The sequence below is a fragment of the Melitaea cinxia genome, chromosome 5 (genome assembly GCF_905220565.1).
Source record: "Melitaea cinxia chromosome 5, ilMelCinx1.1, whole genome shotgun sequence".
In the NCBI taxonomy this organism is placed as follows: domain Eukaryota; kingdom Metazoa; phylum Arthropoda; class Insecta; order Lepidoptera; family Nymphalidae; genus Melitaea; species Melitaea cinxia.
In genome coordinates this window covers 18,112,971-18,127,904 of record NC_059398.1, presented here as the reverse complement: position 1 = coordinate 18,127,904, position 14,934 = coordinate 18,112,971, and the positions used below count along the sequence as shown (strand labels likewise).

At 36.1% G+C, this 14,934-nt stretch overlaps 1 protein-coding gene across 1 annotated transcript in view; it reads left to right on the top strand.

The window, feature by feature from the left end:
* LOC123653908 overlaps window positions 1–14,934 on the top strand; it is a 50,891-nt gene that overhangs the window by 15,809 nt on the left and 20,148 nt on the right. The window contains exons 4-6 of the mRNA XM_045589885.1: window positions 4,563–4,681; window positions 5,056–5,271; window positions 11,348–11,494. Of these exons, the coding sequence (XP_045445841.1) occupies window positions 4,563–4,681; window positions 5,056–5,271; window positions 11,348–11,494 (482 nt within the window). The remainder of the gene's footprint in view (window positions 1–4,562; window positions 4,682–5,055; window positions 5,272–11,347; window positions 11,495–14,934) is intronic.

Sequence of the window (14,934 nt, the reverse complement as noted above, 5' to 3'; positions counted from 1 at the left end):
ACAAATCTAAAGCTTTAGATTTCCGTTCCAGCGCCATCGACAACAACGTTGCCGTTTCATCCGTAAAAATTTTACCCTCATGCGCCTAAAAGTATCACTTCAAAAAACAGATTTTTGACGATTTGTATAAGGCTTAATTAATGAGCTATTTTAAAATCTAACGTATCGTGCACGCCGAGGTATAACTTTGCAATTCAAAGCTGATATAATCTTGCAAATATTTCTACATAATCAGAAATCTGCATAAGGATGCGGTCGTTTCCGCGATAAATCCCCACAACCCTCAGTCCTTTAGTCATGCAGGAGATAGTTTTTATCTTACTCCATACCTTTGTATACGATCGCAAATGTTATGAGTTTATACTTAGAATATAAATAGAGGAATCGGTAGACGCTTAGAATTGTACATCTATTGTAATGTCAAGTGAAGCGTTTGTTTATTGCTTTATTTAACATTATAATCTCAATATGTTATTTGATCGATTTCAAAAATTATTATTATTAAATAACCAATAAAATTATTATTAAAATTCAATATTATTATTTAATAATTTAAAATTTTAAAATCAATTACACCAGCTATTAACTACCGTTGTGCTCCTGTGATGAGTAAAGCTGTCAGCGCTCTTGGGCAGGGTAGGATTAGAGTCGGCAACTATGCTTCTGGTGTTGCAGGCGTCTATTACGGTAACCGCTTACCAACAACTGGGCTGTACGCTTGTTTCTTAAATCTTGCTTGTTAAACACTCTTGTGCATTATGGTACATACATACGAGGATGTGGAAAGAAGATTCTTAATCGCTTCAGCCTTTAATATCCCACTACTGGGCATAGGCCTCTTTCCCCATGTAGGAGAAGGATTAGAGCTTAATCCACCACGCTGCTCCAATGCGGGTTGGCGGATATATTCCCTACTATGAGTAACGTTAATATTATTTCCTTGTTTTTTTTTTTTTATAAAAAGCTTTATCAATTTATCTGTTCTGATTTAAAAACGAATGCTAATTACTAAGATTAGGGTCATATAACTCGCTCGTAGTCATGAAACCGGCAGAAATCGTATGAGTGAATTGGTGTTGCATTTTTGTTCCAAGCTCGAAATTCGAAATTTAATTACCATGTCTAATCCCTAGTACACACGTACCCGCGTGTGCTTGTAAACATTCATGTGTACACAAGCAACAAGTACAGAGTTCATATAACGTACATTCTTTACGAGGCTTAAGATGTCTTGACAATCCCAAGGCCACAGGGACCTTAGTCGCGCGCCGTCGAGTGGAACGAAGCGGCGCTAGCGCAGGAAGCGCTATAACAACCAACGACTTCCTTGCTAACCGCATGCCTGCAATTGTTGTACCCTAATTACAACGACCTGTTCGCTATCAATTACAGCCACTATCAACTGTGTCAACTCGATCGCATCCGTAGCTCATAAGTCAAGGAGTACTGGTTTAACGTTTCATTTTTATGTTTTATCGTTAAAATTTCCGAGAACATTAAAAATACACATTAGAAATGCTTTATAAATAGACAATATTTAATTAGAAGCAGATTGGAGCGAAAAATATGTATTCTATTTAAGTTAATTAAGTTGAAAATACAGTCGCTCCGTAGTCAGCCGCATCTTTACATTTTTGTTCTCCTTTACGAGTTTATGTTCACTTGCAATTGAAGCAAAACAATATTGGTTGAGTGATTGACGCACTACCACTTATTCGGGATTCATTTTATCAATTTGGTTAAATTCCATATGATCTAATAGAGTGAAAATCCCGGAGAGAGATTGGGGACCAACACGACACGAACACAAATACCCAAACCAAAATACGCCAAGAGCATTTGTATAGTTGAAAATTGTAATCGCAATAACCATTACCCCAGTGCTCTGACGACACGACTGGACAAAAAGACAGTGACATTACATTTACTGAAAATCGTTTCGAATTATTACAGGTTTACGAGGAGTATTTCCCGCTATTACGTGACACGTCCACATTTGTAATTAATCGACGCCTTGAATGCATCAAATTCAGAATATTAATCCTCAATTTAATCAGTCAATTTGAAAGGAAAATCGAACATTTTCGAGTTACAATGTAATTGTAATTGCATGAAAATATTTTTGCTTAAATATTCTCATATACGTAAGTGTTGAGAGGAACTTTATCAATCTTACCCAGTAACGTAGTGAGTTTAATTCGCGTACAATACATTTGTAGCCACCCCCCCCTACTCCATTCAAAAAAATATAGTATGTCCAGCAATTTTTTGTTTTGCAGACCATTTGGCGCCTCTTTGTTAGTTGCGCCCGGGGTATAATGCCCCACCCCCTGGCCACTGATGTTACCATCCCAATTTTAGAAACCCAAATCCCGAATATTTGAATCTTCCGTCCCGAAATTGAAACCACTTGAGTGGGCAATATTTACGAGAGCTCTTAAACGCATAACAGCGGATACCGTTGCGCGGACCTGTAATTTGCATGTCCCTTCTGTTTTGCGCTATCATTAAGAACAATTTGACTTTTACCTTCAATCACGAAGATTGTACGTATTTACTGAGATTTGATCGGGCCAATGAACTGTGAGGGAAATGTGATAAAATTTAGATTTATATGTTAAAAATTTATTGCACACTGATTTGAACTTATAACATTTTGGTAATTTTCTCCTTTCTTTTGTAGTTCTCCAAGAAGGTTCTTTAGCTAGATTGGTGGCTGGTTAAATTCCCGCTTTGGGCAAGCACTTGCTATCATAAAAATCATTTGTCCTATTAAATTTCACTTTAGAAGACTGAAAAGGCATAGTAGGCATAGTGTTACAGGCCTAAATAAAACATTTGTCTAGCTAGCATAATGAGGGACTTGTCAATGGACTAACCCTTTGTTGATTCTAAGTCTCCCAGAATATCATTCGGACAAAGTAGTGGCTCATTGTTCAATCAGGAACAGATTGGCATGTAGAAAAAAAAATTAAATGTCTTAGTAGGGCTGCCAATCGTGGCTTGATAAGATCGTTACTCTTTGTGTAGTATTATCAGCCAAACAGCAAGGAAACTGCGTAGTGGATTAAGTTCCAACTCTGTTCCTACAGGGAGACGACGTGTTCACTCAGAAGTATGACGCTTAAGGTTATTTCAGTTCCAAAGTTCCAAGTTTCAGTTTCAGTTCCAGTTAGTAAAGATTTACGCATATATAACTTAAAGATACACATTAAAAGTGGAGAAGATGAAATTAAATAATAAATATAAAGACATAACAGCTTGTTGATCACGACGACGTGTGGTTAACTTGATGGCAGGTGATAGACATGATTTATTCAGTAATTTACTCGCTCCTGCGCAGGCGCCCGTCACGATTTGTCACGTCAGCGACGACACTCGTGGAGCGTGCACGCCATACGGCGGGAAATTATAGATAATGACTAGTAATCAATATTGTTATAACAGCCCTACGCGCTTGTACTTTGACGTTAAATTACTAAACGAAGTTTCAAAGTATTAAGGAACTTCGAATTGTTAGATTAAATTAAGTAAGTAGTAAAGTAAGAGAGTATCGAAGTAATTATTTCATTTCATTTTTTCCACTCTGTTTTTGCTATGTTGGTACCGAATCACTTACTTATGATATTTCAGAAAAGTAACAGTTTAATAATGTAAGAGACATTTCTTTGATTGACCCATTGACGCAGTTGGTACAGACCCTGCTTTCCATTTCTGGTTTGTATGTTTGATACCCGCGACGAGTTTCAATGTATTCATTATCTATATACGCCTAAACTACTTCTTCTATTTGACTAATATTTTGGGTAGGTATAGCTTACGAATGGTAGGTAGTATATGTGGTTTAAATTTAACTTGTACTTGTACCCCTCCGGTGTAAAAGACCGGTGTAACAGTCTGTATCAGTAGCGATGATTTATTGTTATTTATTAAAGTGTATGAGAGTATTTATAGAGTGTATTGTATTGATGTTTTTATGATAGCACTTCTTCAAAATGAGTCGCGTGATGTTACGACGTTAAACGCCTGCGACAGCGTGCGCTGATATGAATTATGTGAAAATTACAAACACCAGTAGTTTCATAGAAAGTTCAGTTTTTTTATACGCCTAAAATTGACATTAGTTAATGGACGCTTGGTGCTGTCATTTTGTTTAAATTTGAAGAGACCTCGGCGCAGTGATGACATATGTAGGTATTTTGTATTATAGGTTGCGCTACATTGATAAATGACATAGCCAGTATTCTGCTTGCGGTACTCCTGTTGTACGTGTCCGTGGGCTACGGTAACCGCTTTCAGCAGTGTACAGCAGTGGCAGTGTAGGGGTCTAAACAGCAGGGCCCAAAGTTACCGTTAACGAAATGTCTGATGTTATTAGAACAGCCACAACAATTGTCACCGTCAGTAAAATCTTAAGTGATGTTTAGTGTTGTTTATTTAGTCATATATAATTTCATTTACAGATGATAATGTTTTTTCCTTATAAGAGGATGCACTGTAAAAGGCAATGCATCGGAATATGTAGTCCACAGTCCAAGGTTTCATCGTGGTTTGTTATTCAGATGGCGAGCATCGAGGTGTCCCTGGCGGGGCGGCGGCGCAGCGCGGGCGCGCGTGACCTGTCCCGCGAGCTCGACACGCTGCGCGCGGCTCTCACCGACAAGGACACGCTCATACAGAAGTACGATTGTGCTTAGCTTTTGTATCATCTCTATTTATTTTTTATATTATGCAATAAATTTGTAATGTCGTTATCAGGAACTTTATATTTTACCATTTACAAATTCTTTTTGTTGAACGAAGATGCTGATTACACAAAATGACGTGCGTTTTTATGGAAGCTCATCAAGCCACGATCAATAAAACGGATGTGAAAAAAACCTACATACCTTGGTCATTTTCTAGACATAAGTACGCTAATGAATTCAAGCAGCATGAGAGATTAAACTACATAATCTTCTTCATAATAAGTAAAATCTTTGATCTATAAGACAGTAGGACGCCATCGAACATTACTTCCACAGCTTATTTCCAAAACGTCCCACATCTATTTAGTCTAAAGAAGCAACTGAACGCGTCGCTAAGCGCGGCCCGGCTGGCGGCCCAGGCCTCCTCCCCGTGTACCAGTCCGCGCGAGGAGGCTCCCGCGCAGTCCGCGGACGACCGCCGCGCGCTGGAGGAGCGCGCCGCCGCCGTGCGGGCCGAGCTGGAGACGCGCCGCGCCTCCATGCTGGAGCTCAAGCGGCGTCTCGAGAAAACTCACGTCACCGAGTAAGTCTTAATATCTCTTTGATTCTTTGGACCACTGGTTTTTTTTTTTTTAATCTTTATTTATTTATGGAGGGTTTATTCATACACTGAATATGTCACCCTCATAGGGGCTTATATTAAACTTATCTACGCTTTATTACTAGTTTGTACAAGTTATACATCATTACAGCCTCTGCTGGCAATGGATTGCTCAAAATCACATTACACAGACCCAAATCGAACAAGTTAATATTATATTTAATATAAAAATCCCACGTCTCCGACTCAACGCGAACACATTCGATCAGAACATGGTATACGTCTTCAATTAGATTACATTCTAAACATTTTGGGGTTGGAGACTTGCCAACTAAATATGCAAAACCATTTAGGGGAATGTGTCCAGATCGGAGTCGGAGAGCCACAACAAGATTATTTCTATTAATTTTTATGCCTGTGAACCATGGTGTATGAGGAAGTGACGGTTGAATAGTTTTATACCATATGCCCTTACTGAGTGACCTAGCATCAAAGTATTCCTTCCAGCTATCAGTACATCTTCTTTTAACTAAACTAAATAACTCACTGAAATATGGAAGAACCGAATGTGTTATACCATCTGAACATGCTTCGTTTGCAAGCCGGTCTACTTCCTCATTTCCAGGTATTCCTACATGTGAGGGAATCCATTGAAGTTTTAAAACTTTACCTGTAGACTGAATGATTTGAATGGATTTAATAATTTCATAAGCGATAGGTGCGCCTCGACATATAGTTGTACATTTCAAAATATGTTGAAGGGCACTTTTTGAATCAGACAAAATTACATAATTTTTCGGTTCTAATGAATCAATATATGCTATTGCTTTTGCTATCGCTGTTAATTCCATATGCATGATCGACACAAACTCCGAATTTATTTTAAATTTAGCTGACATCCCTGTTTGCAAATCAAAAAAAGCCATACCGGATACATTTTTTCCTTTACATCCATCCGTATAAATTTTATAATAGTTTTTATATTTAATATTAACATAATTTACACATATATCTTTTAACACACAGGCATTATAACTTTTCTTAGAATTATCCACTCCAGTAATATTAAATTCAATTATATTGGTTAAATTCACATTGTTGATCCAAGTATCTAACGAGAAACATTCTAAATTTAAACTTCTACAGAAACTAATAGATTTATACTGGTCGTGTGTAATTGCTAATAAGGGTTTCTTTTTACGTCTCCAAGATCTAGTTTGACAAACATGGCTTAATTCATTTAACAGTAATGAAAAATTGTTTTGTAAAAATGACATATGTTTAAACCAATATTTTCCAGCAAGAAATTGTCTCCTTACACTCAAGGGTTGAAGGCAAAGCTCATATTCCATTACATGAATGGGTGTAGTTTTTATAAAACCACCAATAATCCGCATAAATTGATTTTGTATACGGTCTAATTTGTTCAGTTGAGTATTGCTACTGTTTGCATATAAGAAACTGCCATAATCCAAAAGACTACGTATCACCGATAAATAAAGACATCTCAAATATGTTTGATGTACACCCCAACCGGAACCTACTAACACTTTAAACATTTTAAATATATTACAACATTTCTCTTTTATTTCATTTATATGCCTATTCCAGAGTAACGAGCGATCTAACCATAATCCCAAATATTTAATACAATCAACTTGCTGGAGAGCTAATCCGTCGACATATATATTTGCTATTTCATTTCTATTTTTTGTACTAAAAACACAAATTTTAGATTTGCTTGAAGATACCCAAAGTCCTAACTGTAAAGCGGAATTAACGAATTTTTCAATTTCTATTTGGAGTTGTTGCGTACCTCTCTCAACGTTCTCACAAGTTATATATAATGCAAAGTCGTCTGCATATTGGGATATAGCTATAGAATTATTATAAAAATTTTTACATAGTTCGAGGGTCGCAATATTAAAAAGTAAGGGCGAGAAAGGATCTCCTTGAGCTAAACCGTTACTGGATCTTCTACTAATAAACTCATTATCTATATTAATTTTTAATAATCTATCATTTAAAAAATTCCACAAATACCGACACATTCTACTACCCACGTTCAAGTTATCCATCTTTTTTAAGAGTACCGATATATTAATGTTGTTATACGCATCCTTTAAGTCCAAAAAACAACCTATAGTGCTTAATCTTCTCGAAAAACCGACTTGAATAGCAGTAACGAGTAAAGACAAATTATCTAACGCGGAGTGACATTTCCGAAAACCAGTAGTTGATGATAATAGAAAGTTATTTTTTTCTATGAACCACTCTAATCTTTTTATTAAAATGGCATGAAAAATTTTGCATATACAGGATATCATCGATATCGGTCTCAGCGACGAATCAGAATTCGGGTTTCTATCTGGTTTCGGTATGGCCACTATAGTTATCTCTTCCCATTGTTTAGGTACGAACCCACTAGAATAAAATAAATTATACAATTTTAAAAGGATAAATTTCGCGTTTAATGGAAGTTTTTTGATCATGGAATAAGATATATCGTCACTGCCCGGGGTAGTGTCTTTATTTTTGATGCAACTGTTTAGTTCATGAAGGGAAATCTCTGTTTCTAAAATAGAATTATGTGACGAAAAACTTGGCATAGCAGGAGATACATAGTCGGGTGCAAGACTTTTAAGAAGATTAATTACTTTATCCCTATTAACGTAATTACTTGGCATTCTTTTGCCCTTAAACCATCTCAATTTATACCACATTTCACTTTGGTTGGACGACTCGCTTAAAGAATCACAAAATGTGTGCCAAGATTCGTCTCTCGCTTTGCGAAAAGATCTTTGCGCTTCGCGAACTTTATCTCTCAAATTATCCAGATTTCGAGGTATAGGATTACGTCTCAACTTGGCCAAGGCTAATCTACGTTCTGCCACCTTTTTAGAAAGAACAGCATTCCAGTATGGCAGAGGACGAAACTTACTAGTAGGATTTAAACTCGTTTTTATGTAAGGTATAAATTGATCTGCTGCTATGTTTAAAATTTTTATAAAATTATCGTAACATATTTGTAGATTTCCATTAAAATTAAAGTCCATAAACAATGATTCCACGAAAGTTGTGTACGACTCCCAATCTGCTATTTTATAGTTACGCCGATGAACAATACTAGGTAAAACATTTATTTCGGAAGAAATTTTTATCAATAGGTGATCACTACCTAACGTTTCATTTATAGTGTTCCAGATAAGTTTTAAAAATATGTCGGTTGAAGCTAGAGATATATCAGGAGCAGACTGTTGGAGAGCGTCATTGACTAAACGTATCCGAGTTGGGCTACCATCGTTCAAGGGAGTAAATGGATAATCAATAAGTGCCTCAAAAATTTGCGACCCTCTTGTATCGGTTTTATTGGACCAATTCGTATGGTGACCATTAAAGTCGCAAAGAATAAGAGACTTTTTATTCAATTTACAAAACAGGTTTTCCCACATTCGCTGTGTTGTACAAGCCGAAGGAGGACAATATACTGATATGACATTATTAATTACATCACAATTAAATAATTTTATACCGACCATCTCTATAGAAGAATCCAAATCGTTAAGAACCATTTGTTCTGCTTTAATTGACCTGTGTACAAACAATGCAACACCTCCATAAGAATCAGACCTATCAGCTCGAAAAATATTGTAATCCTTAAGTTTTAAAATTGTATTCGAATCAAGCCACGTTTCACTAACAGCAGCAATATGTACCTTTTCCTGAATAAGGATATTTTGAAATGACAATATCTTAGATTTGATGCTTTGAGCATTCCATTGAATGATGTTTAGTTTTAGATTTCTACTGTTTTTATCCATTGTTATTTACAAAAAAATCATAAACTAGCTTAAATAAAGATCTTTCCGATATAAATTCTGTAGCTAACAATATTAACCATTCCAAACAACATTTCACTGACATGTATATTTTTTCCTGAATAGATATTTCCTTAATAAATATAATATCCTTTAATCTAGTAAAAAGTTCTTTAAATTTTACTTTGTTATCTGGTTGTTGTTCCTTTTCAGTTTCCATTGAATCTAATAAAATGTCGCCTGTAAATTCACTTGTCTCACTTTCTATATTTCTTCTTTTTTTAGTTCTTGAATGTTTCGTTTTGTTGACAGTATTGTTTTCAGGTAAAATAATCGGATCATCAATTCTATGAAAATCAGCTTCAACTTTAAGGATTTCAGCATAAGTCGGTGTGTCATGCGTTTCTTTGTTTTTTTCGTTGCTATTTGATGGGTTATTATCAAATAACCTTCTTTCCGTATTAGATTCATTTTTTTTCATCGAAAATTTAAAAAAGTCAAATTCAGGTTTAGGTTCCACTACATCAGGGGTTGGAGGTACATAGACAGTAAGAGCTTTTTTGTATGTACAATTATATTCTGCCATTAATTCCCTTAATTTCTTCTCCTTTAAAAAAACTGGACACCGTTTTGATAGGGCCATATGATCGCCTTGACAGTTAATACATTTAAACTTTGTCGTTTCGCAATTGGCATGCATACCACCACATTTAGGGCAAACAATTTTAGTGTATGGGCATCTTTTGGCCATATGACCTAATTTCCAGCATTTCGAGCACTGAGAAACAGGAAATACGTAAGGATTTACTTTTATTTTTAAACCATCTACAGAAACAGAAGAAGCTACCTCTAAAACCCAAACGAATGCACTCACTCGGAATACACCCACTTTCACTTGAAGATCCACGTCGCTTAAGACGAAGAACGGATACTATTTCGACGTTATTTTGGCATGACAAATTTTGCGCTATCTCATCTTCTGACAATCCTAAGTCAACATTTTTAATGACACCGTATGAAATATCTTTTTCCATTGCTTTGTATATTCTCCAACCTTTATCAATAAAAACTTTACAATTTTTAATTTTCTCAACATTAATTTCATTTAATACATCCAAACGTATTTTATAGGGACTAATGTGTTTAACGTTTTCTATGCCAATAATATTATTTTCTTTTAGTAATTTTGCTATCGCGAATTGTTTCGGTAGAATTTCTGAGCTAGTGATATATACTTCAATTTTATCGATCGAAGCTTTTGCCTTTTTTTTCTTTCTAATTACTGTAGACCATACCTCTCTTTCATCCTCTATTCTCATTCTCTTTTCTGCCCTTAAATTTATCTCCTCTGTATTCTCCGACAAGTATTCCATAATTCCGTCTTCTTGGTATAAGTTCTCATCCATTATTGGTAGCAAATCATTTACTGGACTACTACAAATCTCCGTTGTATTGATCATGTCATTCTCATTAGTAACGTTTGTGTCCGGATTCATTATAAACAACTATTATTTATTATCGCCGCTACGCACCGGCCGCCAGGTAAAAAACTTGACGATGACCCGGACCGCACGGCGATAACTATTATTATTCAATTCGTTTGTAAACAATTTTAAACAAAAACACGACTACTTCACACGAATACCGTGAAATGACTGTGGACCACTGGTTCTTAGCCGGTGGTGGACCAATAGTGGTCACTGAAAGCATCCGAAGTGGTGGGCGAAAGCGGGGTGTACAGTGAGTTTCACTAGGTTCATTAGTTTTGTTCGATATCATCGGTGTTTTTATTTCTTCTGCTTTAATTGTAAAGTTCGACGGTAAAGACAAAATATCGTCAGTTACCTACCTACGCCAATGAAATTCTTTAAAGTTATATTACATAACTAAATGCTAAAGGTTTTGCCTCAATCATTTGGTGGTGCGAGGCAAAACAGAAATATTGACAAATGGTCCCTCATCACCAAAAGGTTCTGAGCTGAACCACTTCTTTAGATTGATTACCAGTTGAAGATCATTAAATCCTTGAGTTCACTGTGTTAAGGAAATGCTCTCGTAGTACGAACACGCAGTGCCAGTACGTTGAAAGTAAAATATCGCGTAGTAAAGTAAGATGTACGTTATTGTCGGGAAAACAGATGTCTAAAATGTATAACAATGATGTTCAATTTGTCAGAAATGGCAGACGTTAATCATATGCCTTCACGAACGAACGAACTTAAGCGTGATATCATCAACAGGAACATAGACACGCGAATAGAACAAGCGGAGCTGCAGTACGCGATAGGTCGCGAGGAGTTGGAGCTGCTGACGCTGGGCGAACAGGCGCGCGCGCTCTCTATGCTCATCGAGCAAGCGGACGTCGCACACCGCACCACGCTCTACAGGTACCACCTACACCTCATCCTCATCATCATCATTTCAGCCTATCACAGTCCACTGCTGGTCATAGGCCTCCACAAGTTCACGCCAAAAAATGGCGTGAACTCATGTGTTTTGGCCATAGTCACTACGCTGGGCAGGCGGGTTGGTGACCGCAGGGCTGGCTTTATCGCACCGAAGACGCTGCTGCCCGTCTTCGACCTGTGTATTTCAAAGCCAGCAGTTGGATGGTTATCCCGCCATCGGTCGGCTTTTTAAGTTCCAAGGTGTTAGTGGAACTGTGTTATCCCTTAGTCGCCTCTTATGACACCCACGGGAAGGCTATATTCTTTACAACCGTAGCCACACAGTGTTCTCATCCCTACCACACATCATTTGATTGATTGTTGATTTATATATATTAGCTAATAATTAACGAATTTTTTGTTTAAGTTTTTCTTGTTGGTGTAGTGATTACGTATTGTAAAAGCTACAATGTAACTAGCATGAGGGCTAATGACTCGAAATTTAATTACTAAAAAATCCTACCACACACGTACGTTTATATTCTAATTGACACACCAATTATTTGTTTAGTTCCTAACTGCAGTTTCTATTACGTGTCCCAAAGGATGTCTGAAGACCCCTTTGTACATCTTCCATTTTATGTTATTATTTTGTTGTTTCTTTTGATGGTGTACAATAAAGAGTATTATTATTATTACGTTCCTACCGGTAACGCTTATGTAAGATGCATTCAATCCAAATTAGAAACGAAAGACTGTGAAAAAGCTGTCATACATGTGGAGCTTACATGAATTTATGTGTCTATTGAAATATGAAAAGGAGGTCGTGTAAATTGTGACGATTTTTTTTTTGTAAGCGGAAAGCCGTAAAGATGGCGCGATAACCGGTAACAAATTATCAGTAATTGTTATAATAGTTACGCCACAGTCCATTGTTCTGGGGGCGTGGACCATCTCAATGCTTTCTTCGATTCTTCCATGCAAATGCAATCATTGAGAAAAATCTCATGCCCAAATGTAGGTTAATCCGTCAATAGTAGAAAGTTAAAACGGGTGTCGATTAACATATCTATCATTAAAGATACCTTGTGGTGTCTTGGTGTTTATGTAATAGTCAAACATATTCTATCTATTTATTTATTTATCTATTCTTTTTGTACACTGAAATACAGCCACATACAGAAAAGATACAGAACAAGATGTACAAAGGCGATCTTATCGCTAAAGATCGATTTCTTTCAGATAACCTTTGGGCATAGGACACAATAGCGGTTAGAAGTGTGCACATATCAAAAAGGAAAAAAATAAAATAAATAACGTTATACCAATTGGGTATATTTAATAATAAAAATACGTATATTCTACGTGGTTAAAGTAATTTTCCTTTATTATAATACTGCTGACGTGTAATAAAAATATTAATATTATTTTTAACAAAAAACAAAAAGCACGGTTGAAGGCGTTGTATAGCGGAATATGGCCGTAGCGGAAACAACCGGAAAAACTCGATTATTTGTCAATTCATTTTATTCGTATACCGTGAAAATTTCTAGTGCCAAACATATAAACAAAAAACCGCGGACATCATGACGGTTTTGCGAATGAAAGACTTTTATAAAGACTAATACATAATATATATATATATATACACTCAATACATCTGTAAGAATATTTTAAAATTCGCAAAAATACTCGGCGAAATACGATTTTCCCGTCTCATGTTTCCACGCGTACTAGATCGCGAAAAAAACCCAGTCGTTAACCTAATTATAGACGCCTATTGCTGTTTCGCTCCCCGTAAGTACATCTCACATGAACGCTATAGCCCCCCCCCCCTTCTTATCTAAACGCTATAGTGAACATCACACTGTTTTTCTCCTCCAAGACTAATAGGTGAATAGTGTGCGGAAACAAAATGACTTTGATCGATCTATTTGCGGCTTCTAATTAATATTAATTGCGCGGTTCCCATTGTTACCTAATAATTCCCACGAGCCTGCCTATGAATACAGTAGAAAATATTTCCTATATCTTTATTATTAACGTTTCTTTTAATTTACAAAAAAGTATAATAAAACTTTATCTAATAGATCTCTTTTACGGTTACGATGTGACATGATTTTTAGTTTTTTCATACCACGCGTACAACCCACCTGATGATACGCGATTGCCATAGCGTTCCCCAGGAGCACTGGGTACCTTGCTCGCCATATTATTTAACTATATGTAATCATCGGTAAAGCGTCTTCGATGCGACAAAGCCAGCCCTGCGGTCACCAACCCGCCTGCCCAGCGTGGTGACTATGGGCAACGCACATGAGTTCACACCATTTTTGGCGCGAAGGAGGCCTATGACCATCAGTGGACTGCGATAGGCTGAAATGCATCTGTTATGTTGCAGTAATTTCTCAGTTAGGGTTCTTCAAATTTTTCGCAACATTCATGCTTTGTCCTAACCTCAGTAAAAAAATTGATTTTACAATCAATTATTTCGACCTATTTTACATTGCTTGTAGGTCTTCACAGTATTACCAACATTCCGAACGATAAAATTACACAGATTAAGGATGTCAACTGATATGTACTCGTATTTATAAATTACGGTTGCAGTTGAACTTAGTTGATGGATAAATCGGTCAAACTATAAAATCGATGCATATAATAACTAAAAATTAAATAGTAATATATTAATTTCCCATGAAATGTATATATAAATATAAAATCAAGAGCACAATAATAAAATAGCACAATAAATTCGCTTTATTTCAACAGAGCTTTTACTAATTATTATTCAATTACAGTTTGATTCGAGCGTTTGTAAAACTTATATGTTTGACCGGATACCATATAAATTGACGTCTGCGCACTAAAGCTTCATCTTGCAAATACTTCAAATCTTCCGGCATGTCTTTTGTTCTCAAATATTGAAGACGCCGTCATACATATGATTTTATGACAATAACTGTGAGCGCAACATCGTCCGTATGGAATTTAACAAAAAAGTTATTGTTCTGTTCGCAGAGTTATAAAATAAATAAATTTCTAAAATAAAAGAAAATTTTGTTACTCTTTACTATATCAGCTATCTCCCAGTGAAATACCCGTCAAAATCGGTCCAGCCATTTCAGAGATTAGCCGGAACAAAAAGACAGACAGACAGATAAACAAAAATTGTAAAAAATGTTATTTTGGTATACTTATATACCGTGTATACACCCATATACATTTAGTAAAAAGCAGTTATTTTAATATTGCAAACAGACACTCCAATGTTATTTGTTTGTATAGATAAATCATTTCATCCTAGCGTAGTGTCACCAATGCAACTAGTACCATCATTATTTTTGAAATTGCAATTATTTATCAATCAAATACAAAACTACCTAGATATATATTTATTTTTATTCTTAATCAACATATTGTAAACTTTGTGTGTAAAA